This window comes from Galeopterus variegatus, unplaced genomic scaffold (genome assembly GCF_000696425.1).
Source record: "Galeopterus variegatus unplaced genomic scaffold, G_variegatus-3.0.2 Scaffold607, whole genome shotgun sequence".
Lineage (NCBI taxonomy): Eukaryota > Metazoa > Chordata > Mammalia > Dermoptera > Cynocephalidae > Galeopterus > Galeopterus variegatus.
The window spans coordinates 191,915-218,346 of NW_007726718.1; the positions used below are offsets into that span (position 1 = coordinate 191,915).

Genomic DNA, 26,432 nt, shown 5'->3' on the forward strand with positions numbered 1-26,432 from the left:
TGGATATGGAAAATGTGGTATATCTACACAATGGAATACTACTCAGCTATAAAAATGAATGAAATACTGCCATTTGCAACAACATGGATGGACCTTGAGAGAATTATATTAAGTGAAACAAGTCAGGCACAGAAACAGAAATACCACATGTTCTCACTTATTGGTGGGAGATAAAAATTAATAAATAAATTCACACACACACACACACACACACAAATCCGGGTGGGGAGGGGGAAGAAGATATAACAAGTACAATTACTTGAAGTTGATATGACAAGCAAACAGAAAGGACATTGTTGGGTTGGAGGGAGGAAAGGAAGGAGCGAAGGAGGTTTTAGTAAGGGGCAACAATAATCAACCACAATGTATATCGACAAAATAAAAAAAAAAAAAAAAAAGAGAGACTCTGATGTGCTGGAGCTTCAAAAGAGATTACAAACAGATCCACAACTCTTGAGGCTGAGGACTGTAGGCTGCTTCTCAGTTTGGGTTAGCTTTACGGTTTCTGTAGTGGACCTGACAACTTGTTGATTATTCATTAATGAACCCAAGCATGTGATAAAATTGCTGTTCCAATCTTTAGCAACGAGGAAGGGGTGGTGATATCAGCTGTTAATTTGATGTGAAGCAGTGATTTCTGGATTTGACTGCTGCCTTTCCAACAGTCGAGTCATAAGTAAGATGGGAGCCAGGGAGTTGAGATACCAAGGAACGCTGATCTTGGAATAGTATGTTTCTGATTTTATCATTTGCTAGGACATTTGCCCAATTTCCTTGGACTCGGACTGAGCACCATTCCACAGTCACTCGGGCAAAGGGCAGGTTGCCATGTGATTCTAAAAGGTTATTTTGGCGTATCTCAAGCTTGTGTATGTGTGTGTGGGTGGGGTAAAGGGCAAACATTTGAAACAGGTGCCGTATAGACTGTTACATCATACCAAACAAATCCCCAAACAATTAGTTCCTAAGGTATAGAATTCTGAATTGAAATTTCAAGTTAATGCTCTAATAGTGCAAAAATGGAATTTTGCATGCTATGCTAATTAGAATAACAAAAGAAATTGGTGTCACTGAACTTTAAAAAAGCATGTGTGTGTTTTGTTGTTCTGGGTTTGAATATGTGAATTCACAACTCACAAGCAAAGAGTTTTGGAGAGGTTTTAGTAGTATTTTCTTTTATGCTAAAAGTATTCTTTTAAAGAATTAGGTCTGGCTAATTTTATTTTACTTAGCAAGAGAGTTGGAAATATTTAACAAATACTCACTAATATTCTTTGGGTAGAGAATTTGCTCTCCAATTTAGCAAGGACTTGATTGAATTACATTCTGAATTTCATATATTTTGTTTTCTCCTCAATTTTCATAGCACCGGTGGATTTTAATGTTTAAAATAAAAAAGCTCCGTCATGTAGTGTTCTTGGTCATTGTCACTAGCTGGACAAAAATAGGCTGACAAGAGTTCATAGCTGGTATGTGTGTGTGTGTGTGTGTCTGTGAATGTGTGTGTATGGGGGGGGGCAGTAGGTTGCTGTCCCTCAAAGCAGCAGGCAGACCTCGTTTGTCCTTGCTTCTTGCAGCCCTTCTCTTCCCCTTGCTGTTGTGGTGGCAACCAGGAAAGGAAAGGCTAGCCTTGTTGAGGGCTCTTCAGGCTCAATTCACCACTTTAGCCTCATTTAGAAATAGCAGAAATGAGCCTTATACCCCATAAGACATAATTTAAGTATCTGTTGTTGCCATTCAAGGCTCTCAATGGTTGATTTCCATATCAGCTTTTCATACTGTATGTCCTACTGCTGAAGAAAATGCACCTGAATCTGAATCTAGCTGCGTCTAGTTCCTGTCCTTCAGCATGCTCTGGCATCTTTTTTCTCTTCATCTATCAGACGAATTTAGTGCGTGCTTCACGGATCACTTTAAGACCCAAATTCTACATGAATTTTTCTCTGGCTTCTACCACTCCATAGCGTAATCCTTTGAATTCCTATAGACCTAATCTATATGCATAGGGTCTGCTGTTTGCTACAGTGGGCTGCCAAGAAGTAAGTCTTAAAAATGGATGGTATGTTTAAGTTCAAGCATTATTGACTGTACCTATCAGGCTCTGTGTTAGATGCTGAATGAGAAATAAGACAGACTGTGGCTCTGCTTTCATGGAACCAAGAGGAGCAGTGTTAAAAATGACTCTTGACCAAGGAATGAAAATCAGATAATTCATACATGTTCATGAAACAAATATTATTATGACTAATAATGTCATAAAAGTGGAGATAAATCTACAAAATTGTTTAATCAAATGTAGAAAATTAAGTTCTAAGTCATATAAAATATTCATTATCTATTAATTATAAAAATGTTCTATGAAATCTATTTGTGGAAGAGAAAATATTAACTTTCAGATTGGTTACTAAGGGAATTAAACTTGGTTATTTATTTATTTATTTATTTATTTTGTCTTTTTTCCGTGTCCGGCAACGGATCACAACCCTCAGTGTCACCCCCGTACCGGACCGGGACCGGCAACGGGATCGCAACCCTCGGGTGTTGCCCCCACGCCTCGCTCAGCCAGTGAGCGGGAACCGGTCCGTAAGTGGGATCTGAACCCTCGGCGGGAGCGCCTCCGCGCATCCCAAGCAGCGCACTAGCGCAGTGCGCCACCGGGCCGGCCCTAAACTTGGTTATTTTTTACTAGAGTTCTAACTCAGTTCTCTCTAAAAGCCAGTACCAAGTCCTTACCCTTGAGAAAATAATAAACACTCACAGTAAGGCACAGTCACAGATATTCTCTCACTTCGTCCTAACCACTGTCCTGTGAAGCAAGTATTGTTATTGTCACTTCAGAGATGGCAAAGCCAGGGCTGGTCAGTTAGCTCAGCTGGTTAGAGTGTGATGTTGGTAATGCTAAGATTACGGGCTTGGATCCGCATGACAGCCAGCTGCAAAAAAAAAAAAAAAAAAAGACAAAGCCAGAGGTCTCTAGGGAAGAAAAAAGACTGTTCCAGGATCACCTGGTCCATAAGTGGCAAAGCTGGAATGTGAATATGTTGGCATTTATGGCACCAAGGTTACGAAGTTGTTCCCTCGTTCTGTTCTTGATTTCCTAGAATTCCAAATGTCTAATCATTAGATTTAAAGGGACTCCAAGCCAGGCGATGTGGACAAGGAAAGATCAGGTGATTATTTGCTTGAAAATATTCCACAGTTCCTCTTCTATTTATTCGACAGATATTCATTGAGCACCTACTCTGTGCCAGGCCCTGCAGTCCTTATTCTCAGGAAGTACAAAGTCTAGTGTCAAATACAAGCACATAAACAGATAACAATAATATTATGTGCTAAATACAGTGATGGCTGTGTAGGAATTATGGGCATGCAGATGGGTACTCATTTGCTGAATGAATGAAGAACGAACCTTGTAAGATTCTTTGTTTATGTCTGTACCATTGCTGCCCTTTCAAGGGCCTCATCTATTATTTTTAAAAAAACCTCAAAATCAAAAAAACAAGCAAAAACCCCCCATTTATTGTGTTCTGTGTTGTAGGCCCTGTGTCTGGCCCCAGTGATACAGCAGGGGGCAATGGGCAAGGATGTAAGTGGTTAAAGACAGGGTGACCTTCAGGATTCATTAAAAGATTTATGCAGGAACAGAATGTTCTGCCTCTAGCAGCCAGGGAAGACTTTAAGAGGAGATAGTGTTTAGATGATCTTTTATTTATTTCTCACATTTTTCTGAGCTTAAGTTATTTTAAGGAAATTATAAATACTGGAAATTCAAGCGTTTTGGTTTGCGATACCTTACCCAGAACTATTCAGAGATATTTCTGTCCCCATGACTCTGCCAAAACCATTCTCATCAAGGTTACCAGCCATCTCCATGTTGCCAAACCAGGGGTCAAGTCTCAAACCTCATCTCCGTTGACTTATCAGTAGCATTTTACACAGTTAATTATGCCCTCCTTCTTCAAATGCTTTCTTTACGTGGTTTCTATGATACTAAACTCTCCTGGTTTTCTTCCTATCCCACCAACTACTCCTTTTTAATCTCTTGCTAATTCTACCCCATTTCCCTGATCTCTTAACATAGGGGTATTTTAAGGCTCAGTTTTGGACTTCTTTTCTGCACTATCATCATTCAATCCAGTACTATAGTCTTTTTTTTTTTTTCCTTTTTGTCTTTTTTCGTGACCGGCAACGGATCACAACAATCAGTGTCGTGCCCGTACCGGACAGGGACCGGCAACGGGATCACAATCCTCGGTGTTGCGCCCGCACCTCGCTCAGCCAGTGAGCGGCCAGTCTGTATGTGGGATCCGAACCCTTGGCGGGAGCGCCGCCACGCTCCCAAGCGGCGCACTGTAGCAGTGCACCATTGGGCTGGCCCCCCAGTACTATAGTCTTAAATACCATCTGTATTAGTCTGTTGCTTATAACAAAATACTTGGAACTGAGTGATTTATAAAGAAAATGAAATTTATTGCTTACAGCATCTGAGGCTGAGAGGTCCAAAGTCCATCTGGTGGTGGCAACAGTGACCCAGGGGCCTCACACTGCAAGATGGTAGAAGCAGAGAGAGCAAGAGAGACAGACTCTCCTCTTTTTTTAAAGCCCTCAGAACCACACCCCTGACCACCATTTTTAACCCATTCACTACTGCACAGTCCTACAATCCAATCACCTCTTCAAGGCTCCACCTCTCAATTACCATAATAGGATTTCTTACCCTCTTAACAGTCACCTTGGGGGCCAAGTTTCTAATACATAAAACTTGGGGGACACACTTCAAGCTTCAGGGAGTTTTGGGGGACATAATTCAATCCACTACACCATCTATCAACTGATGTATGTCAGATTTTTATATCCAGCCTTGACCTTTTTCCTGAACTTCAGACTCACATATTCACGTGCTAGTTAACATTTCTACTTGCTTGTCTGAGTGGTATCTTGACTTAACATGTCCGAAATAGAATTCTGGACTCCTGTGTCTGCCCCCTACCTCCAGAACTCTCATCTAGGTTCTCTCCCACTGTTTCACATCCCAGTATATCAAACTTCATTCTTCTAGTTGCTCAGGCCAAAATATTTGGTGTCATGAACAACTTGTGTTTTGTCCGCACCCCACATCTAATCTGTCAGTAAAAGGGGGCCAGTTAACTCAGTTGGTTAGAGTATGGTGCTGATAACACCAAGGTCCGGGGTTCCATCCCTGTACTGACCAGTCACAAAAGAAAAAAAAACAACTATCAGTAAATCCTTTCTGTTCTATCTTGAAAATATATGCAGAATTTGATCACTTCTACTATCTCTACTTCTATTACCCCAGTCTAGGCCACCATCATTTCTTGCTTAGATGGTTACTGTATAACTGGTTATACAGTATTGTGGCCAGAGTGATCTTTGTGTCCCCTGCTCAAAACAAAATCCAATATCCTTTAAACCTCTAAGGCTCTGGCCCCTGTTTGCTCTTAACCTCATGTCTCAAGCTAGAGGTTTCTGGACCTGTCTAAAGCTATAATAGTGTGGTGTTCAGCAAGATAAGGCCTAACAGGGGAGGGAGGGGGCATGGCAATCCAGACGGCAGGAAGGGATGGGATGGAGGGGACAAAGGACTCTCAGCGGCTGCAGACTACTGTTTTGTGAAACATGAAGACAGTCATGAAAGCAGGACTCAGGGCTGAAGGAGGCTTTTCCCCCTCTACAAAGTGAACGCCCTGAGTGTCTTCATGTGTCTATGGAAAGGAGCCCATGGGAGGGACAGTCGAAGGCTGCTGGTCACTGACAAGCACACAAGCCCACCACTACTACGAGGAGGGACAGTTAGGCCCGGGTGAGTAGGGAGATTGTAAATTGGCCGCAGCCCCTCCCGTTTGCTGAGTTGTGGTTTTATTCCTCCACTTCAGCCCTGCTTCCAGCCAGAGCCTTCTCAGCATCTTCTGTCCACCCTCCCCGGCCTGGCATCACACTGCTGGCCCCCTGGCAATCCCTGCAGCCTCTCCTTGCTCTGCTCCACGGCTCCTGAACACTGTGGAGGGACCTGACATAGGTTCTGAGGGTCACATTGCTTCCTGGATCGCTGCTTTTCTCCCTATCCCAATTCCCGCCCTCTTCCTGGGTGCTTTAGACTTACCTACTACTGTGGAATTTGTTCCACAGGGTCAGGGGTTGCCAAACTTTGGTAGCATACATGCCACCTTCAGGATTTTTAAAACCTATCTACATTCCAACAGATTCATTATTTACTTAATAACTCTCTGTGAATTGAATCACTTTTTAAAAAAACTACAATATACTTAAAAGGGAAACTTCATATCCCTGCCATAAATGGAAACCATATAATTTGATGTAAGTGGAAGATCATGGTAAGAAAAAAGAAATGAAAACAAAACAGTGCTTTTAGATTTGATCCCTGCAGAAAGCTCTGAGCCTGAGGCTTGCTTTTTTTTTTATAGGCAAGTGTTTGGGAGGTATAGCCAACTTAATACTATCAAGCTGAGACTTACCCTTGTCTTAATCAAAAGGAAGAGGACACAGAAAGATGAGCTTTCTTGAGTACCCTCTGAAATCCTCACTGTTATCACCTGGGGTGCCATCCCTGGAAACAGTGGCCTGGGGGGTTGTGTGCAGAGATTATTAGCTCAGGAGTCAGCATGCTGTGGTTTTATCAGCTTCCTTAAGATCTTCATGTTAAGACGGGCAGTGTGGCCTCTTTACAAGTCTTTTGCCTTCAGACCCTCCCCATTCTGATCCACTCTGCTCTCTCTTGGTGGATCTATCTGCAAATGTGTTGTCTCATCTTGTCCCTGCAGCCCTTGGGAAACCTTAATGGCTCCTTGTTACCTATTTGATCCAGACCACAATTTTCAATCTGGCAACCAGTGAACATATTCAAGTTTCACAGGCTTCCTGTATCTGCAAGCAACATGTTAGATGGTGAAGGACATGGAAAAAGAAGTACACACCATCATTCTACATTATTAAAATTTTGTCTTCTGTTTGGGAAGACAAAACGAACATGAGTGCGTGTACATGTTGTGTATGTACACGACGAAGGGCTGGTGGTCAGGGAGGGCCTCGTGATTCTGCCCGTCCTTGGGCTTGGTCATCACATAGCTCATTTGTGATGCGTGAATCTCACACTGGCTGGTCTTTTTTTTTAAATTGTGGTAAAATATACATGGCATAAAATTTACCATTTTAATCATCTAAAGTGTACGATTCAGTGGCATTTAGTGCATTCACAGTGCTGTGCAGCTGTCACCACTATCTATTTCAAGAAAATTTTCATCACTCCAAAGGAAACCCTGTACCCACTAGGCAGTCACTCCCATTCCTCCTCCTCTCAGTTCCTGGCAACCACTAATCTGCTTTCTTCTGTCTCTAAGGATTTGCTTATTTTGGATCGTTCTTATAAATGGAATCATACAGTATGTGACCTTTTGTGTCTGGCTTCCTTCACTTAGCATAGTATATTCAAGGTTCATCCATGCTGTAGCATGTATCAGTACTTCATTCCCCTTGATGGCAGAATAATATTCCATTGTATGGATATGCCATATTTTATTTATCCATCCATCAGCTGATGGACATTTGGGTTGTTTCTAGCTTTTGGCTACTGTCTATAATGCTGCTATGAACATTTGTGTACAAGTCTTTCTGTGGACATATGCTTTCAATTATCCCAGGAGAGGAATTGCTGGATCATATGGCAATTCTATATTTAACTTAATGAGGAACTGCCAAACTGTTTTCCATAGCAGCCATACAATGAATTTTACATTCCTACCAGCAACGTATGAGGGTTTTAATGTCTCCACATCCTCTCCAACACTTGTTATTTTCCATTTTTTTATTATAGCCACCCTAGTGAGTGTGAAGTGATATCTCATTTTAGTTTTGATTTGCATTTCCCTAGTGACTAATGGCATTGAGCATTTTTTCATGTACTTGTTGGCCATCTGTATATCTTCTTTGGAGAAACATCTATTCAAGTCCTTTGCCCATTTTTAAATTGGATTGTTTGTCTTTTTGCTGAATTGCAATCATTCTTTGTATATTCTGGATACTAAACCCTTATGATATATGATTTCCAAATATTTTCTCCCATTTTGTGGGTTGTCTTTTCACTCTCTTGATAGTGTCCTTTGATGCACAAAATTTTTAAATTTCGATAAAGTCCAATTTATTTATTTTTTCTTTTGTTGCTTGTGTTTTTGGTGTTATATCTAAGAAACCATTCCCAAATCCAGAGACATAGTGACTGGCTTCTGTCCCAAGATTGGGAGCTGTGGCTTGCCCAAGGCCACGTCCTCAGAGTCTACCATAATTTAGCACCCAATGGATGCTCACCAGATATTTGTGTGAGAGATGACTATGTAGTGGGACATGAGCTGACACTTGGGGGAAGTGGAGTTTGTGTAGAGGTGCAGCCTGCCCAGGAACATGACTGTGAGTGAGCATCAAGGTACCTTAGAAGTTGTGAGATATGGTCTGACCAATAAGGAGGGTACGTATGGACAAATTGTGACATTCTGGAGGTCAGGTAGCTGAGTGAGGCCTTTAGCAATGGCAGGGGCTTTTTTTTTTTTTTTTTTTTTTTCTTTTTCCGTGTCCGGCAATGGATCGCAACCCTCAGTGTTGCCCCCGTATCGGACCGGGGACCGGCAACGGTATTGCAACCCTCGGTGCTGCTCCCGCGCCTCGCTCAGCCAGTGAGCGGGAACCGGTCTGTATGTGGGATCCGAACCCTCGGGCGGGAGCGCCGCCGCGCTTCCCAAGCGGCGCACTTATCCAGTGCGCCACCGGGCCGGCCCTGGCAGGGGCTTTTTGGATGTGATGATGGAAACCTGAATCCATGGAGGAGTAGTGGAGAAAGCTCCTCAGGGAAGGGAGGCTGGCTGTAACTTAATCTTTATACCATACTTCCTAGATTAGGGCCTGTGTGGTATTGAGCATCAGTAAATGTTCTGGAGACCTGAAGGAGACTGAAGGTATTTAAGTGTGAGGCTTTAGGCTTTCCATAATATGCACCTCCTTACATATTCTACTCTATCTCACTCTCCTTCCAAACTTGAACTTGCCCTTTTTACTCTATTACTCCATCACACCGGGTGCTGTCAGCTCAGCTGCAGTGCATCACTCAGAACCTTGCCCAGAACACCCCAAACACCCTTGCCTCTCCTCTCCTGTCTAATTCACTCTGTTCCTCCAGGCCCGAGGCAGTGTCCAATTGGCCACAGAGCCTCAACACTACTACAGCGCGTCAGTGTATGGCTCTGGTTAGATAAATGTGCCTGAGCTTAGGGTCACGTGAGTTTAGGTTCAGATGCAGGCTCTACTAGTTACTGTGTGAACTTGGGTGTGCTGTCTGTCTCTCTCTGCCTTGGTTTCCTCATTAGTAAAATGGCAGTAATCATGCTGGTCAAATAGTTTTGTGACAGTGAAATGAGATAACACATATAAAACCCTTAGTAAAGGGTACAGCGCTCATAGTAAGTGGTCAAAAATGGTAGCTGTACTGTTTTCTAATTGTTTATGTATCTTCATCAGCAAGATTGTGGGTTTCTTCTTCAGGGAAGGAGCTGAGTCTTATGCTTATTTTAACTAATATGTCTGGCACAAAGCTAGGACTATAGTAAATGATTAAGAAAAGTTTGCTGGTTTGAGGTGAGTTTGTGATTATCTGAAATTACTTGCTTTAGAAGAGGGTACATTGTTATAAAATCCTACATTATTCCACCTTTCATTTTAATAAATCTAACTTTTGCTTTGCTCTCTGATGATTTGGGACTGACTTGTGCTAACCTGATTGTATGTGTGAGTGTGTGTGTATGGGTGGGGGGGAGAAAGGGGATGGTGGAGGTGGTGGCAATGGATTCTCTAAGCGGCACAGCCAGGCTACAGGTCGCCATCCTCACCAATGCTTCCAGCTTTCCTCCCCCAGCCTTAGAGTGGGGCTGTTATCTGCCCAGGGCAGCTGTGATGGCCCTGGCTCCCCCTGTGCAGGTCTGCCCAGGCCCTTTCCCATTCCACCAGGCCTTCTTCACCACAAAAGGAAACGAGGTCTTTCCACCCTCCTGTCACACTTTCCTGCTAAGGCATCACGCTTTGCAAGAGACTGTCACCCTGGCTGTATACAGTGTTGGCAAAGTGCTAAATTAAAGCAGCAAATTCAGAATAACGGTTACCTCTGCACAGGGAGGCAGGGCTGCACACTTCCAGAGGGAATTTCAATTGTATCTTAAATGTTTATTTTTTATGCAGGGCTATGGGGCAGGCACATGGATATTCATTACTTGATATTATATATGATATTTACTATATATACTTATTATATATTTATACATTATTTTATATTATATATTTATTATATATGGATCATATCATGTATCACATCATATCATGGATATTCTATAATCTTGAATTTGCTGCTTATTTTCATGCGTGTATAATCCATAAATACTACTATATTTTTGAGTATTTTCAAACTTTATATATGTAGAATTATCAAATTTTATGTGCCCTTCTACTACCTATTTTTCTTGACCTTTTTTGAGATTTGTCCATATCGATACACGTAATTTTAGATCTCCGTATTAATTAATATTCCATTTCATAAAGAGAACACAATGGATGTATCTTTTCTGCTATTGGCATACATTTAGATTGTTTCCTATTTTTCACTCTTGCAAATGCGGCTGTAACAAATAATCTGATATATAGCTTCTTTTGCCCGGGGGCAAGAGACTTAGAGGCATGGACTTGCTAGGCCACAGGACATATACACCATTCATTTTGCTAGGTATTGCTCTCTCTCTCCTCAGAGAGGTTGTCGTCCTCTACTTTCCCACCAGCAGAGCATGAGAGCTGATGTTGGCCTACGTACTTGCCAGCTCTTGGTAGTATTATCTGTGCTTTCTCCTCCTCTCTGTCCAGGTCACCAGAAAAGTTGCCATGCAAAGTTTTCCCATTAGGAAGAGAATGTCAGCTCTAATGAATTTCCTGTTACATTTATCATTTATTTTAAAGAGGAGAAAATTTTGCTCTTTGTTTTGGTAAAAATAATGTTTAGGCTTCTATGGAAGGCAGTTACATTTTACCTCTGAAGTAGAGGAGTTTTTTTCTTTTTTTTTTTCCTGTTTGCATTCTTGGCAAATAAGTAGGAAAAGCCAATTAGCAAGCTAATGTTCTAAATGTTCACTTGCAGTAACAATTATTTTTAAATGTTTTAAATGGCATGGAGCATTAGGTTTATTCTTACTGCCTTTCAAAGTTTTGAATTTGTTAAAGTAAATTGAAATTAAAATATGACACAACTTTATGGATGAAGATTGATTATAATTATTTGCCACTCTCTATATGCCTTTGGTGATGGGAAAAATAAATGATGGGAAAATGTGTCTACATTTTAAAACAGATAAGAAAAGTCACCAAGAGAAACTTTGGCCATCTTGTGTTGCCTCTTGTGTTCACAGGTGGGAAAAGAGAAGTTCCACAAATCTCAACATTGGGGCTTTTGCAACAATGTTAGGATGCTGGTGAGTGATGATAAACCTGGAATAGGTGGAGAGCTGCTTCTTGGGCAAAAGATGAAGCCTAAATACAGTGCATATCCTAAAGGAGCAGGAACCGATGCGCCGTCATGGGTAGCTTTCGATAAACAGGTAAGGCACATGACATGGGGAGAAACGCTACCTTAAAATTTTACTTGTACTAAATAGATCTGAGAAAAATAGGCATCTTCAATGTAAATGTTAAGGCTAGTTCTTTTTTTTCTTTTTGGCTTTTATACTTATGATTGCCTTTATTTCTAGCATTTCTTCCTTTGTCTTTTTTTTTTTAATTGACAAAACTATATATTTATGATATACATGGTGTTTTGAAATATGGATACATTGTGGAATGGCTAAATCAAGCTAATTAACATATGCTTTACCTCACATACCATTTTTTGTGGTGAGAATGCTTAAAATCTCTTAGCAATTTTCAAGTATACAATATGTTGTTATTAACTATACACGTTGTACAATAGATCTCTTGAACTTATTCTTCCTAAGTGAAATTTGTATCCTTTGACCAAGGCTAATTCTTCAGAAAAGACAAATTCAAGAATAAAAATACTCTAAATTATCCTTATTCTGCTGTTTTTGACCGGGTGCATTGGTCGCAGGACACTAAATGTTCATCTTTCTTGGCTAATGCTTATCAACCTTTCTCTCATCTCCTTCCCTGGACAGGATAACCTGTTCTTCTAGACCCTAATAGTCTGGTCATTCTGTCGCTTTTGCTTAATGAGTTAGCATTAACTAAGTAATTTGGTTTGGTTCTGAATGTGGCATTAAATAGGAACAGAAAAAATACCTTTTTTTCCCCCCATACTAATTATGGTTCCCTATCCCTAAGGATTAAAGGGTGACATGGAAAGAATTGTACAAGTGAAGGGAAGAGGTGCCATCATTAAAGAGTCAGAACTTTTTTAATGTATCTGTCTGTACACATAACACACACACATGCACACTGACTTTTCAGTAGTTGAAAAAAGGAATGCATTTGAGTGTCTTAAAATTAAGGACTAAGATCAAAGGAAAAAAAACCCAAGATGACCAGTTGTTTCTCATAAGACAGCTGTAGAGACATGCTGTGTTTATCAGACAACCCTGTATCATAGACCTATGTTCTGTTCTGCAAAAGTACCTGTTATTAGATTATTTTAGATCCTGTAATTAAAAAATAATTCAGGACTAGAAAAAAAAATTCAAACTGTAACATGCAAAGTTTACCAGGTGGTTTTTAGCAGCCTTTAACATGGATTAGTCGACAATACTTTGATTGTAATTAGAATGTCCTCAAATTTGGTATAAGTGACACATCTCCATGTCATCTGTGATAGGGTAGATCAATTAGAGCACAATATTTTTTTGAAATCCAGTTCTGACACTTATGGAGATCTAACAGACCCCACAGGGAGGCTTCTTTCCTGGGAAAACATCTCCACTTTCAACATGGGTCAATATTTCTCTTTTTTTCAGTACCTGGCTCAGTGCTGCATCCAGAGCTAGAAAACAATTTCTAGGCTGACTGACTTGGTGGATTATGTATGCTTTTCTGTTACTCTCAATCTAACAAGATATTTAACTTTCAAGCGCCAAAGAAAAGATTCTGTGTTTACTACCTCTTATGTCAAAAAGAGGGTATTGACAATATTTTAAATGAATTAGCTACTAAATAAGTATGTAGGCCACAATGTATTAAACTATTCTCTTGCATCTAAAGTTGAAAATTCATTTTATTTCATGTTTTTCTCAATATTTAATATGTGCCTTTCAAGCCTATTTTGCAGCCCTTTAATTAGTTATAAAATTACGTAGACTATTTCATGAAATTGGAATAATTTTAGCTTCAGACTACTTGAGAAAATGAAGAGCTTGCTCATTTCAGGTCTAACTAAATGCAATATAATTCTCTCAGTTATTTTGTTGGTCAACTTCAATTAAATATTCATTGAGCTTTAAATGAGACGCTAAGACTATGACATATTTACGTGTTCTGACGTGATTGTGAACTGCAGATGAGATCCTGGTTAATACCTGGAGCAAATTTTTTTTTGTCTTTTGTCTTTTTCCGTGTCCGGCAACGGATCGCAACCCTCAGTGTTGCCCCCGTACCGGACCGGGGACCGGCAACGGGATCGCAACCCTCGGTGTTGCTCCCGCGCCTCGCTCAGCCAGTGAGCGGGAACCGGTCTGTACGTGGGATCCGAAACCTCGGGCGGGAGCGCCGCTGCGCTTCCCAAGCGGTGCACTATCCAGTGCGCCACCAGGCCGGCCCCTACCTGGAGCAAATTATAAAGCACCTTCTACATTACTGGTTCAACAAAACAGGTCAACACCTGTTAATCATTTTTCTTAAAAGTGAGACATCTTCAACTTGTTGCCAGTTTTTCCAATAGCTTTTAATCCTAACAATATATCTAGGGTTGCACTCTCAAAGAATAGAAAGTAAAGATAAAGGCAACTCTTTGGAAAGTGTATCAATATAACATTTGTCCTAGGTGCTCTTGGTGCTCACCGGGATCCACAGGAGGGGTCGTGCTCCCATCCCCCAGCGGCAGCAAATGCTTTGACAAACAGCTCACACCTCTAACCCTCTCTGGAGACTTGCTCTTGGCTGATGGGAGTTGCATCTCCCAGAGATATCTGGGAGGTTACACTAGCCCCTCTCCCCTGAGAGGGGCCCGGCCAATGACTATTTGATTTATCAAGGGTAAAAAGCTCAGCTTCCTTGCCTCAAGGCGGGACAACTCTGTACTGTGATTAAGGCTCCCCAGCCCCTCATGCATGAGGCCAAGGCTAAACTTGACTTGAGAGCACATCCTTGCTTGGCTCATTTTCCTGTCCTTTGCTTCTTCCCTCACTCCTTTACAAGTTTCACCTAAGAGTGTGCCTTTAATAAATTGCATACATCTAAATCCCCCTTCCAGGCTCTGCTTCTATGGAACCCAACCTAAGACAACATTCCACTTTTTAATCCATAATTCGAAAAGTGACCATCAAAATGTCCTGCTAAGGCAGACGATTACATTACAAGTGGAGAATGCTATTTGCAATCATCAAAATAGGCAGCATTTGTTATCCTGCATGGCCATCAGAGTGGACACTTCTAGCTCTTTATCCTTTATTCATTTTCCTCTTCATTCTACAGACAGAACATCAATTTTATTCAGGCTGGAAATGCATCCACTTAAAAATGTTCACCTCCCCAGGCTCCTTGCAGCTAGGGTTGGCCGCTGACTTGCTTCCAGCCAGTGATATATGGGATAAGATTTATTGGGTGGGGCTACTGGGAAAGTTATTGTTTTTCTCATGAAAAGAGTCAGGCTCAGCTGGTCTGATTTTCCTGCCCTCTGCCCTCCCTTTGTTTTCCTGTCTGGAACTAGGACATAGTTCCTCAGGCACAGCAGACATCTTGTGAGTGCTGCAGAGATGAAGGGCACCTAGGTCCTTGCTGGCAGCATGGAGCCACTGTTTCAGGCCCAGGCTGCCTCTCTCTGGACTTGCTTTTAATATGAGAAGAATCAACCCCTGTTTCAGAGGTTCTCAATCTGGGGAGGCATTTAGAAATGTGTGAAGGTATTCTGGGTTGTCACAATGACTAGGAGCAGGGCTGGACTAGGGTAAGGCAAGTGAGGCACGTGCCTTGGGTGTACCATTTAAAGGGTGCCCCAAAACTCAGTAATTAAGCTAGATAATATTTTAGTGTAATATCTTAAAAAGTCAAAATTAATGTAAAAAAATCGTGATGAACAAAATACCAACATTTTAAATAAAGACCGGATCAGTAATTGTTCCACATGAGCCATATTGGAGCCTGAGGCAAAAGGAAAAATCAGTAATATTGATCCCATCTTTATATAACATTTTGGTGTTTGGATATTTTGTTTATCATGAATTTTTTGCATTAATTTTGGTATTTTAAATCACTTCACCCCAGGGCCGGCCTGACCAAGAGGTGCTGCAGCCATTATGTACTCAGGGTCCAGATGTGTATAGCACATCCTGCAACGTGGAGAAGGGCACCCCACACTGGGAAGAATTGTTCTACCTAAAATACCAATCATGTTCCCATTGAAAAACACAGTCCTACTTGCTTAAAACCCCTGGCATTGGGGAGATTTATACAAATAGCCCAAATAATTTTGCCTGATACTACACTAATCCCCCCAAAGACTTGTTATTTTATTGAATTCATTTAAATAAAAGCAGGCCATGATGGACCAAGACAAAAAACAAGATCATTCCATGATCATGTCTGAACACAGAATGCAAACATTGTCCAGGCCGCAAAATGCATCATTCACACCAATTACTTGCAGTCATCATCCCAGGACCTCCGTGAGGAAGAAGCCAACATAGATGATTGTCCTCACTGTATGAGTGAGGAACCATTCGCAAGGAGAAGTAGAGCAGGGGCCAGGGTCTGAGATTGGATGTTGCAGGCATAAGGTCTGGTCACGGTCTTGCCGTTAACTATCCGTGAGAGGTAAAGAGTCACTGTACCTCTCTGGACCTCAATTTCCTTGACTATAATGTGGCACTTGGCTAGCTGATCTCTAAGGCCTTTTTTTCTCCAGCAGTCTATGTCTAAGACTTGACTAAAGTCAAATTCATCTTGTTCATCCTAGAACTGAGCTCAGACCCTGGATTTCCTGGCCTGGGGCTCTTTCTAATTATACCAGGAACCCACCACTGATTATTAATTGAAATTTTTCATTTAGCAGTTTGTGATATGCTGCGGCTGATACTGTATATGATCTATGTTTAGCTGCTTTTATAAAAAGTTGGAATATTTCGAGATATACAAATGACTGAATGTTTTCATATGACTTTTATCTGGATGTCAAGCACCATTTATATAGACTCTACAATTATGCTCTCATTTCTTTTCACTTGTCAATGGCTCCTAGTTAGCCTGATTTGTTTGCTATTATATTAAGTGGCAGGATAAACGTTGATCTTATGGGGTTATGCATGCATTTAAAAATATTATTTAATTTTTTCCATCTATTATAAACATAATAGTTATAATCAAAACTACTGACCACAGAATTAGAATTTTTAATAACTTTACATTAGTTGACATTGAGTTTGTAGTGAACTGATTATTTATGTAGTACTGTGTGAATCTCTATGCTTTGAACAATATGAAAATAAATTTTTAAAATACAATTTAGTCTCTTGGGTCACCTTGATTTTTCTTTTGATTGAACAAGTTGATTACTCATTGCAGCAAGGGAAAACACACACCCTGAGCAGTGGTGAGATGTCTAAGGAAGCAGGTTTTAGGAAAGACTTATAGGATTTGGGCTTGTGTTAGGTAATGTTGGGGAGGGCTTAAGGAAGAGAGGCTTTGCTCTGGATTGGGTGCTGTCAGGAAGCACAGGTGCTTCTGTGATTGGGTATCTTAATAAATCTCATTTATAGAGAGAGCAGACTGGAGCAAGGCTCTGGCCGTAATTGGGAGAGAAGCAGCTGTCACTCCTGTGAGCCAGGAGAGGGGGATGTTTGGCATTTGGGGGCTTGGACAACGTTCATTTTCTATGTTCTCGGTTTTGTCTTGATCCATCATGGTCACAGAGTGGCCTTTTCTGACAGTGATCTCTGAAATTTTCTTGTTCTACAGAAGGACACCAAGGCCTATGTGTGGGTGCCAGGCCACCTTGTAGCAGCACCAGGGCCAGCTGATAGTGCTAGACCAGCTCCTGGATATCAGGGGCTACTTTTCTCTTTCTCACCCAGTACCAGGCAAAATTTTAAATTTTCTTACTGGGGGATAATGGAGTGATCAGGTACATTAGAATTTAATATGATCAGCAGAGAACAATACATGAATATATATTCTTGAAGTTTTGCCTAAAGCCAATTAGGAATGTTATAAATTAGAAACAGTATATAAAAATAAAATTCAATTGTACTTTTAAAAATAACTGGAAAATGTGCCAGATATTATACCTGTAAACTATACCCAAAATTTCAAATATGAAAATATGGAAATTATTCTACAGGTTTTTATAATTTTCACATTATCTGACTCTTGCTAGAACCATTTCATAAAAAATACCAATATGTATAATTATAACACAATGTAATTACACCTGTAAATTTAATGCAAAACCACTTAAAATCTGGGCCAATACTGAAGGTGGTAGTAAATTATACATGGGTAGTAGTATAAAAGGTTGAAGAGTCGTTATAAAAGGAAATTTCACAGTTTTTATCAAAATATTAAATGCATATGCCCTATTATCCAAATAGTACCTTTCTAGGAATTTACCCCACAGAAGCATTTTTACATGTATGCAAAGATATGTACGAAAATGTTCACTGAAGCACTATAATAGCAAAGCAACAACAAAAAACTGGAAACACTCAAAACAGAGGATATATTAAATTCTATTACATCCATTCAATAAAATGCTATACAACCATCAGAAATGAATGTTTATAGTTACTGCCATAAAGAAATGTATAATATAGTTTAAAAGTAGTTGCAAACAGTATGATTTATGATGTGAAGCCATTTAATAGGGTGACAATACTGGGTTCAAATCCTAGCACTAGCTTTGTGATTTTAGGCAAATAAATGAATCCCTCCATCCCTCAGTTTCTTCATCTTTAAAAGGAGCATAATAATCCCTACCTCAATGTTAAGTATTAGCATTTTGGGAAAACATTTCCTAATTCAAAAAGTAAAGTAGGATCTCATGCTTCAATAATTTTATTTATTTACTTACTACTGAATATTATTTGATGTGTACTAGAGATCTGTTTCTTCCATGAATTGTCCTTTTTAGATAACTTTTCTACTAGAGTTTGTGTCTTCTTACCAATTTGTATGAACTCTTACCTCCTGAGAATATTAATGCTTGCTCATTTATATCGGTAATTTTTCCCAGTTTGTTGTTTACCTTAAGTAATACATTTTCTGAAATATAATTAAACAGTCTAGGTGATCAAATCTACCAATTATTTTCCTGAATAATTTCCTTCATTATGTTTCTACTTTGATATACTAAAATTTCTTTTTCTCTTCCAGTTTTATATATATCTTTTATCCCAAATATGAAAAACATTCACCAAACTTTCCCAAACATGTATACATAAGCATTTAAGACCATCAACTTTTACATTAAAAGCCTTGGTTTTAACACTATCTTCCAAAAGATAACCATGATGGTGGAGGCAGGCACCATTCTCAAAAACATATAAACTATGCTTACAGGTTGCTACCTATTTTCTCAAACTCAGTACCACCTTCCCTGTGTCCCCTGAGCTGAGACCTTTTATCATATGGAAATCAGGAAATACTTGAGAGGAAACTATGGAAATAGAATCTACAGTTGCATAAGTAATACCAATAGTTACACCTCTGCCTTTTAAACAAATAATATGTTCTCACAGTTCAAAATTCAAAGCAATATTAAAATATGTAATTTCATACCAGCCTGGGGGAAAAAAAAGCAATCTCAAATCTCACTTCTACTCCTACACCCATCCCCCCCTTTCTGCCTTCTACCCACCTCTTGTGTATCTTTCCAATGTTTCTTCATGTAAATACAATATGTCCTTATTTGCCTCAAACATTTTAAACAGTTTTTGTGCGGACTCTTTTCATACCATTCTTATAAAGTGCCACTATCTTTTTTGCTTTTTAACAAGGATATGCACATTTATTTGTTCAAATAACAAATACATAAACTGAATAACAGATAAACAACAAAATATTCTGTAGAAAGTAGAGTTTCAAATTTTCTCAAAAACTGGAGATGTAAAACTTATTAAAACATACATATTTCATTTTATAATCTCTACAATTATTTGAAACAGCTCTTCAAAGTCTTCCGAAAGCATGTAGATAACAAATTAATTTCAACAGAGGAAGATGAATAAACTTTTCAAAGGAAAATTAATTTCTAAGCAAATCAACAAGTCCACTTAATAAAAAGAAATCAAGAACAGAAATTGAATATCTAAGTTTAGCAACATAAATTGCATAAAAAAATCAATAAAACAATATAAATACAAGGGCACTTCAAAAAGCGTGGAAAAGTAGAATTGAAAGATAATGGAAAGACAGACACTAATATGTATAATTATAACAATGTAATTCCCATTTTAATCCCACATTTTACATCACAGTTACATAAATATTTTGCTATTTAGTTTTAAGAGGGTAGGAAGAACTACAGGAAATCAAAAGGCTTGTCTAAAATCAAACATGTCATGCCCCAAATTCCCAACTGTGCATTCTGCATTTATCACTGAGAGTACACAAAACTACAGTCTTTAAATTTATGTTAAAGTGATAAAGTTTCCAATTTCACCAGACAGTGTGGGTTTTTAAAATCTTTTGAAATTCAAAAGGCATTTAATAAATAAATCCTGAAATCTGGAATAAATGTTTTTGGAATAAAAAGAACGAGATTCATAGTGTCTTTTACTAAAGAAGAGAGAGTTCTTCCTGCTCTCTTTTCTAAAGCCTAGAATTTAGCTATTAGACAAAATTTTAAGGCCCTCAACCCAGGGCTAAACTTTTTATCAATAACTAGGCCTACGGCTTATTCTGTTAGCCCCAAATTAAAATTGTCTTTTTGAGCTTATACTTTAGTAGATAATACTACACCCCCATTAGAATAGCTATAATTTAGAAAGACTGACAATACCAAGTATTGGTGAATATGGAGAACTTGTAACCATCATGTATTCCTGGTAGGAATATAAAATGGTACTGCCATTTGGAAAGACAGCTTGGCAATTTCTTAAGTAGGTAAACATATACTTACCACACGAACCAGTAATTTCACTCCTACGTATCTAACAGAAATTAAAACATTCACACAAAAACTTGCATGTGGGGCCGGCCCGGTGGCGCACTGGATAGTGCGCCGCTTGGGAGGCGCGGCGGCACTCCCGCCCGAGGGTTCGGATCCCACATACAGACCGGTTCCCACTCACTGGCTGAGCGAGGCGCGGGAGCAGCACCGAGGGTTGCGATCCCGTTGCCGGTCCCTGGTCCGGTACGGGGGCAACACTGAGGGTTGCGATCCGTTGCCGGACATGGAAAAAAAAAAAAAAAAAAAAAAAAAAAAAAAAAAAAAAACTTGCATGTGAATGTTTACAGCATCATTATTCATAATAGCCTAAAACAGGGAACAACCTAAATGGCTATTAACTGATAACGGATAATCAAAATATGGTATATTCATACAATGGAAAGTATTCAGCAATAAAAAGAAACTACTGATATAGGTTACAACATGAACGAACCTCAAGAACATTATATTAAATGAAAGAAACCAGACACAGAAGATTTTATGTATGATTCATCTATATGAAATCCTAGAAAGAGCAAATACATAAGGAAAAGCAGATCGGTAGTTGTCTGGGGCTGGTGGTGGGAGAGGGAACTTTTGGTGGGTGATAGAAATGTTCTAAACTGGATTGTGGTGACAATTACACAACTCTATAAATAATTTGTGAAAAGCCATTGAAGAAGAAGTAAATTTTATGGTATATAAATTAGAGCTTAATATATTAGTTTGCTAGGGCTGCCTTAACAAAGTACTACAGAGTGGGTGGTTTAAACAACAGAAATGTATTTTCTCACAGTTTTGGAGGCTAAAAGTTCAAGGTCAAGGTGCCCGGCAGGGTTGGTTTCTCCTGAGGCCTCTCTCCTTGTCTTGCAGATGACTGCCCGCCCTCTCGTTGCCTCTTCACGTGGTTATCCTCTGTGCACGCTGTTTTTTTTTTTTTTTTTTTTTAAATATAGAATCCTTGTCATTTGTAACATTTCAGTTCACAAATTAGGAACTGAAAATTAATATTTGATTTGTTGACTTAAATTTTAGGCTGATTTATGTTTTGTTCTAAATTTTTAATCTATAGAAGTCATGGTTATTTGTGTACTTTCTCCCTCTGAATTCAAACCAGTTGCTGATTTATTTGAAACATTTAAAGAAAATATTTACTTTTCTTGATTTTGTATTTGCGGGTTTCTGCCCTATGGTAAGCTTTGTAACACCGATGGTGGGTGACAGTACAAATACTGACCATATAATCTGTGTTCTTTTTTAAAAAAAAATTATTTTTGGAATTAATGTTGGACTCACAAGAAGTCACCAAAATAGTACAGAGAGTTCCTGTGTACCCTTTTCCCACATTTCCCCAACAACAACATCTTATATAACCAGAGTACATCATCAAAACCAAGAAATTGACATTGGTATAGTGCTATTAACTAAACTGCAAACCTTATTTGGATTTCACCAATTTTTACATGCACTCATTTTTTCCCCCTTAGTTTATATAGTTCTGTGGAATTTTATCACATGTATGGATTCATGTAACAACCACCACAATCAGGATGCAGAATAACTATATTCCTTTAGGATTTTACTGTTTCAGTTTTCATTTTTATCAACTTTATTGAGGTAACTTTTTAAATTTTAAAATCAACCTTATTGAGGTATAATTTACATACAATAAAATGCACCCACGTTAAGCACATAGTTCCATGAGTTGTGACAAATGTATGCATCTGTGTGACCACCACCCCAGACACCATGTAGAACATCTCTATCACCTCAGAAAGGTCCCTCATGCCCCCTTCATTCAGCCCTCCCCCAGTGTTCTGACTTCTGTCACCACAGCTTAGCTTTGCCTGTTCTTAGAGTTCCCGTAAATGGAATCTTATGGTGTGTCCTCTCTGGAGTCTGTCTTAACTGTTTGGGATTTAAGATTTGAGTCACATCTTTGATAATATGTACTTGTATATAAACAATGTGCAGCAAATTTATGTAATAATCTATCACAGCAGATTTCTGGGTATTTGTACAGTCATTTTTAGTTCTCTGGATTGATGTTCCTTTATCTTTAAACATCCTGGTTTTACTTTTTAAAATAAATTACTCTTCAAAGCTCCTTCAGAGGTTTTTAAACATTTTCAGGTATTAAAATTTTCCATACCCTTCTACTTATTTTAATTATGTCCATCTATTTAAATACCTGCTCTGACTATGAAATTCATTGTGCTGTTTAGTGTGGTAATAGTTCTTTTAACAGAGGATTCTCCAGGGACACATGTTATTATTGTAAAGATTTTATCAGAGGTGTAAATAATTGAGGGAGCATGGTTGTTCATTCTAGGACATCAGAAATGGGGAGACAGTGGGGGGGTGAATGCCACATTATTCAAAGGTAACGCAGAAATGCTTATCTCCATTCTTTTTACAATGTTGTCCTAGTTCCTTTTCTTTCATCCCATCTCTCTCAACCACCTTGTCCCTTCCCCTTCCATTCTTTTGACCTTTTCTCTATGTCTTTTTCTTTTTTATTGGACTTCTTCTGTCTCATCCTCATTCTCTTTACTTTCATCCATTTTTATTCATCTTCCATTGTGAGTGCCCCATTTAACTTTCTTCCATTTTCCCTACATTGTCTTCATCTGTTTTGGGCCTTGCAGTTACTGACATCTCTTTTTAGAGAAGTATCATCATCATCATCACCATCATTGATATTATTACCAGGGTCTTTTCCCTTCTCTTTATCCCTAGGGTTGGACACAGGGTGCATGTCTCCCCAAATTGAGCATTGTCTGAAATTAACTCTGTGAACAGTGGCTGGGGTGTCATTTGGGAACGTGGCCCTCCTGCAACACCCCCCTAATGGGAGGTTCTCGGGTTCAGTGGAGAACATGGCTTTTCATTCAGACAGACTGGGGTTTAAAACCTGGACTTACCATTTATTACCTTATTTCATCTTGGTCATGTTTTAACTCTCTTGGTCTCAGTTTCCTCATTTGTCAAATGGGAATAACAAAACCCACTTCCCAGCTGCTGGGAGCATCGAGTGCATGTCAGGTACCCAGTTCATAGTAGATAGTCATAAAGAAATTAATTTGCATCCTTTGCCTAAGGCTTGGCTTATTTCCTTACATGGGGTGGGGAGGACAGTGTTCCTAAGGGAAGTGAAGCATAAGCTGGGACTATTTCAATCATCATCTGTGCTGCTGGATTCTTGCATTTTTCTTTGGCATAAATTCTGGCATATTGCAGAAGAGTACGTGTGGAGATACTGCCACTGAGACCAGTGAGTCCTAAAAAGCAGCCATTAGGCTATCAATGTGTTGGTCTTCCCAATTGTTTCCCTGAGTACCATTTATGTTGGGAGTATTAGGGTAGTTTAAAAAAGTCTTCTGTTATTTAAATAAGAGATTTTGTGATGTCTCTTATTTCAGCAAATTCACTTAATGGTCTTTTAGGAGGAAAAGTGATGGATTATTCTGAACGAATAGCAGTTAGTAATAGACTACTACAGTTGTGTTTACGTAAGATTATTCAGAACTTATAGATTTTATGCCTAGACACTTCAATAGATCCTTTGATGTTAATCAAAATTTTACTTCCTTTGCAATCTACCCTGTTCTTTACCCCCTTTTTGGCTTAAAATATGAAATCTGTTTTGAGTGCATTTTATTCTCTCTCTGGTTCTACTTATTGATTTTTTCATTTAGTATTTCAGGATATGTTTGAGTATCAAAAATAAATCAAAAATGTATTTTTAATTCTGGTCTAGTTGGCTTTTATAGTCAGCTTTATTAATTGAAGCTTTGGTTCTCACTGATATGTAATGGGGTAATATTATTAATGTGTGTTCTCAGCTTTCTCCTTTTCCCCATACCCTGCCTGCTGAATAAGAATTTGTCTTTGCTTACTCCACCTTCCCCCTTCCTACATCCTCCAAGGATTCTTTTGAATATTTTAGTCGAGTCTTAGACTTTGGGGAATGAAGGAAAGGGAGAAGGGGGCAGGAGAGAGAGAAAGAGATATCATAAAGTGGATGGGGATGAAATGTGAGACTTATAAGAATCGAAGAAGAGAGGAAAGGCCTTTTGGGGGGGACGTGCAGATGTGGGGTGTAAAGTGGACTACCTTTAGATTTTCTCCAGAGGTCTAAGTAAAGATGAGACAGGCTTTTCAATTGCTAGTAGTTTCTGGGTCTTTTCTTTGAATATACTACCACACTGAGGCTGGGCCACACTGGTTTATTAGAGTTACATCTAAATGTTAACTCACCAAATTGTATATTTGTTTATGTTTAAACAAATAAGAGAACCACTGTTACCCCCTCTCTGTCATCGATCAGTTGACCTAAGTACTCTCTTGTCTCCTTCTAAAATCTCCATTTCATTAGTCTGTCTCTCCAAGGCTGTTGCTACTATCCTAGTTCATCATCTTTCACCTAGAGAGTTGCCTCTTCAATGACATCCTTGCCTTCAATCTGATTCCCTTTCTCGACTGCCCACTCTGCTACAGAGTTAACTTTCTAAAATGTTTAGAATACCTTGATTTGGCTCTTTCATCTTTCTAGTCTCATCTCTTCTGCTCCCCCCACCCCACACTCAGCTCTCAGCCGCACAGAAAGACTTGTAGTACCCCACATACTGAACACTTCCATGTTCCCAAACGTTGCATATGCTGTTCCCTCTGCCTAGAATGCCTCTTCCCCATTTGTCTACTTCCTCCATCTTTCGGCCCATTGAAGACCCATTTCAGGTGTCACCTCCATCGTGATGCCTTCTTGATGCTTTCAGGTAGTTTGGCACTTTTGTAGTGTTTCATAAACCCCTATTACTCTTCTCTGTGTCCTCCACTGAGCAAAGTGCAGTAGGGATTTTGTGGCAGTTCAGGGGATAGTGGTTAAGCTTGTGACCTCTGAGGCTTGGCAGCTTGAGTTCTAATACAAGCTGTCTCATTCTTTTACCTTGGGACCTTGGGTAAATTAATTAACCTCACAAATCTTGACTCCTATAAAATGAGGATCAAAGTATTACCTACTTTATGGGTTTGTTGTGAGGAGTAAATGAGATAGAGTGTGAAAGCACTTAACACGTTGCCTGGCCCATTATAAGTACTTAATCAGTGTTGGCTATTTTTATTTACCTTTGAATTCTCAGAGCCTAGCACAGTGATTGACACATGGCAGGGACTCAGCAATATATACTGAGTGGATTTCCAACAATATTACTGAGTCTTTCCTAATGGCTTTCAGCTTTATCTCCAATGCATTATGAGGTACCATACCCTGTTTTGCAATTATTTGCATATAGTCTTATCTTCCTGACTGTACAATCCTGTAGCTGGAGAGATTGTCTTATTGAGTGTCATGTTCACTACATAGGGCTTTGAACTTAGCAGGTATTCTGTAACTGGGTTGGTCGGTATTATTTTACTTTAGCAAAGGAGCCTTTCGGTATCAACTATCCATTTTGTGACCTTGGCTGTTGATGCACTTGTGGGAAGTAAATACATACTTTGGGACCGGTAGGACAATCCAATGTACTAGGAGGTCCAGTTTATTGTAATTACTACAATTATAGAATAGAGTCTTTGGATTGCAGGAGAACATAAAGGGCATTGTATCCAAGCATCTTTTTTCTGACTCTTTTGGGTGGAATCCTACCTTTTAAAAATACACAGTATGTCAAAATGATAGCATGAAGAAGTGTTTTTGCCTTGGTTCTTATATTATTCCCTCTGAATACACACACACACCTATATATATAAAGGGATAATAATATATATCAAATATAAATTAAAGATAAAGCAGAAATATTTTAAGATAAACTATATATAAAATCTATCTTCCATATTGAATGTCAATTTTCTTTAGCTTATGAATCTCCAAGATTAGCAATGTGATTTTTGTTGGACAGGGTGACCCCTTCTTCTAGTCCTAGTATCATTTTTCTAGGAAGTCTGATTTTTTTTTTTTCCTTTTTGTCTTTTTTCGTGTCCGGCAACGGATTGCAACCCTCAATGTCGCGCCCGTACCGGACCGGGACCGGCAACGGGATCGCAACCCCCGGTGCTGCGCTCGCACCTCGCT

At 39.3% G+C, this 26,432-nt stretch overlaps 1 protein-coding gene across 1 annotated transcript in view; it reads left to right on the forward strand.

The window, feature by feature from the left end:
• Positions 1-26,432, forward strand: part of EFHC2 (EF-hand domain (C-terminal) containing 2) — a 165,695-nt gene that overhangs the window by 18,094 nt on the left and 121,169 nt on the right. The window contains exon 2 of the mRNA XM_008570484.1: positions 11,466-11,654. Coding sequence (XP_008568706.1) covers positions 11,466-11,654 — 189 coding nt within the window. The remainder of the gene's footprint in view (positions 1-11,465; positions 11,655-26,432) is intronic.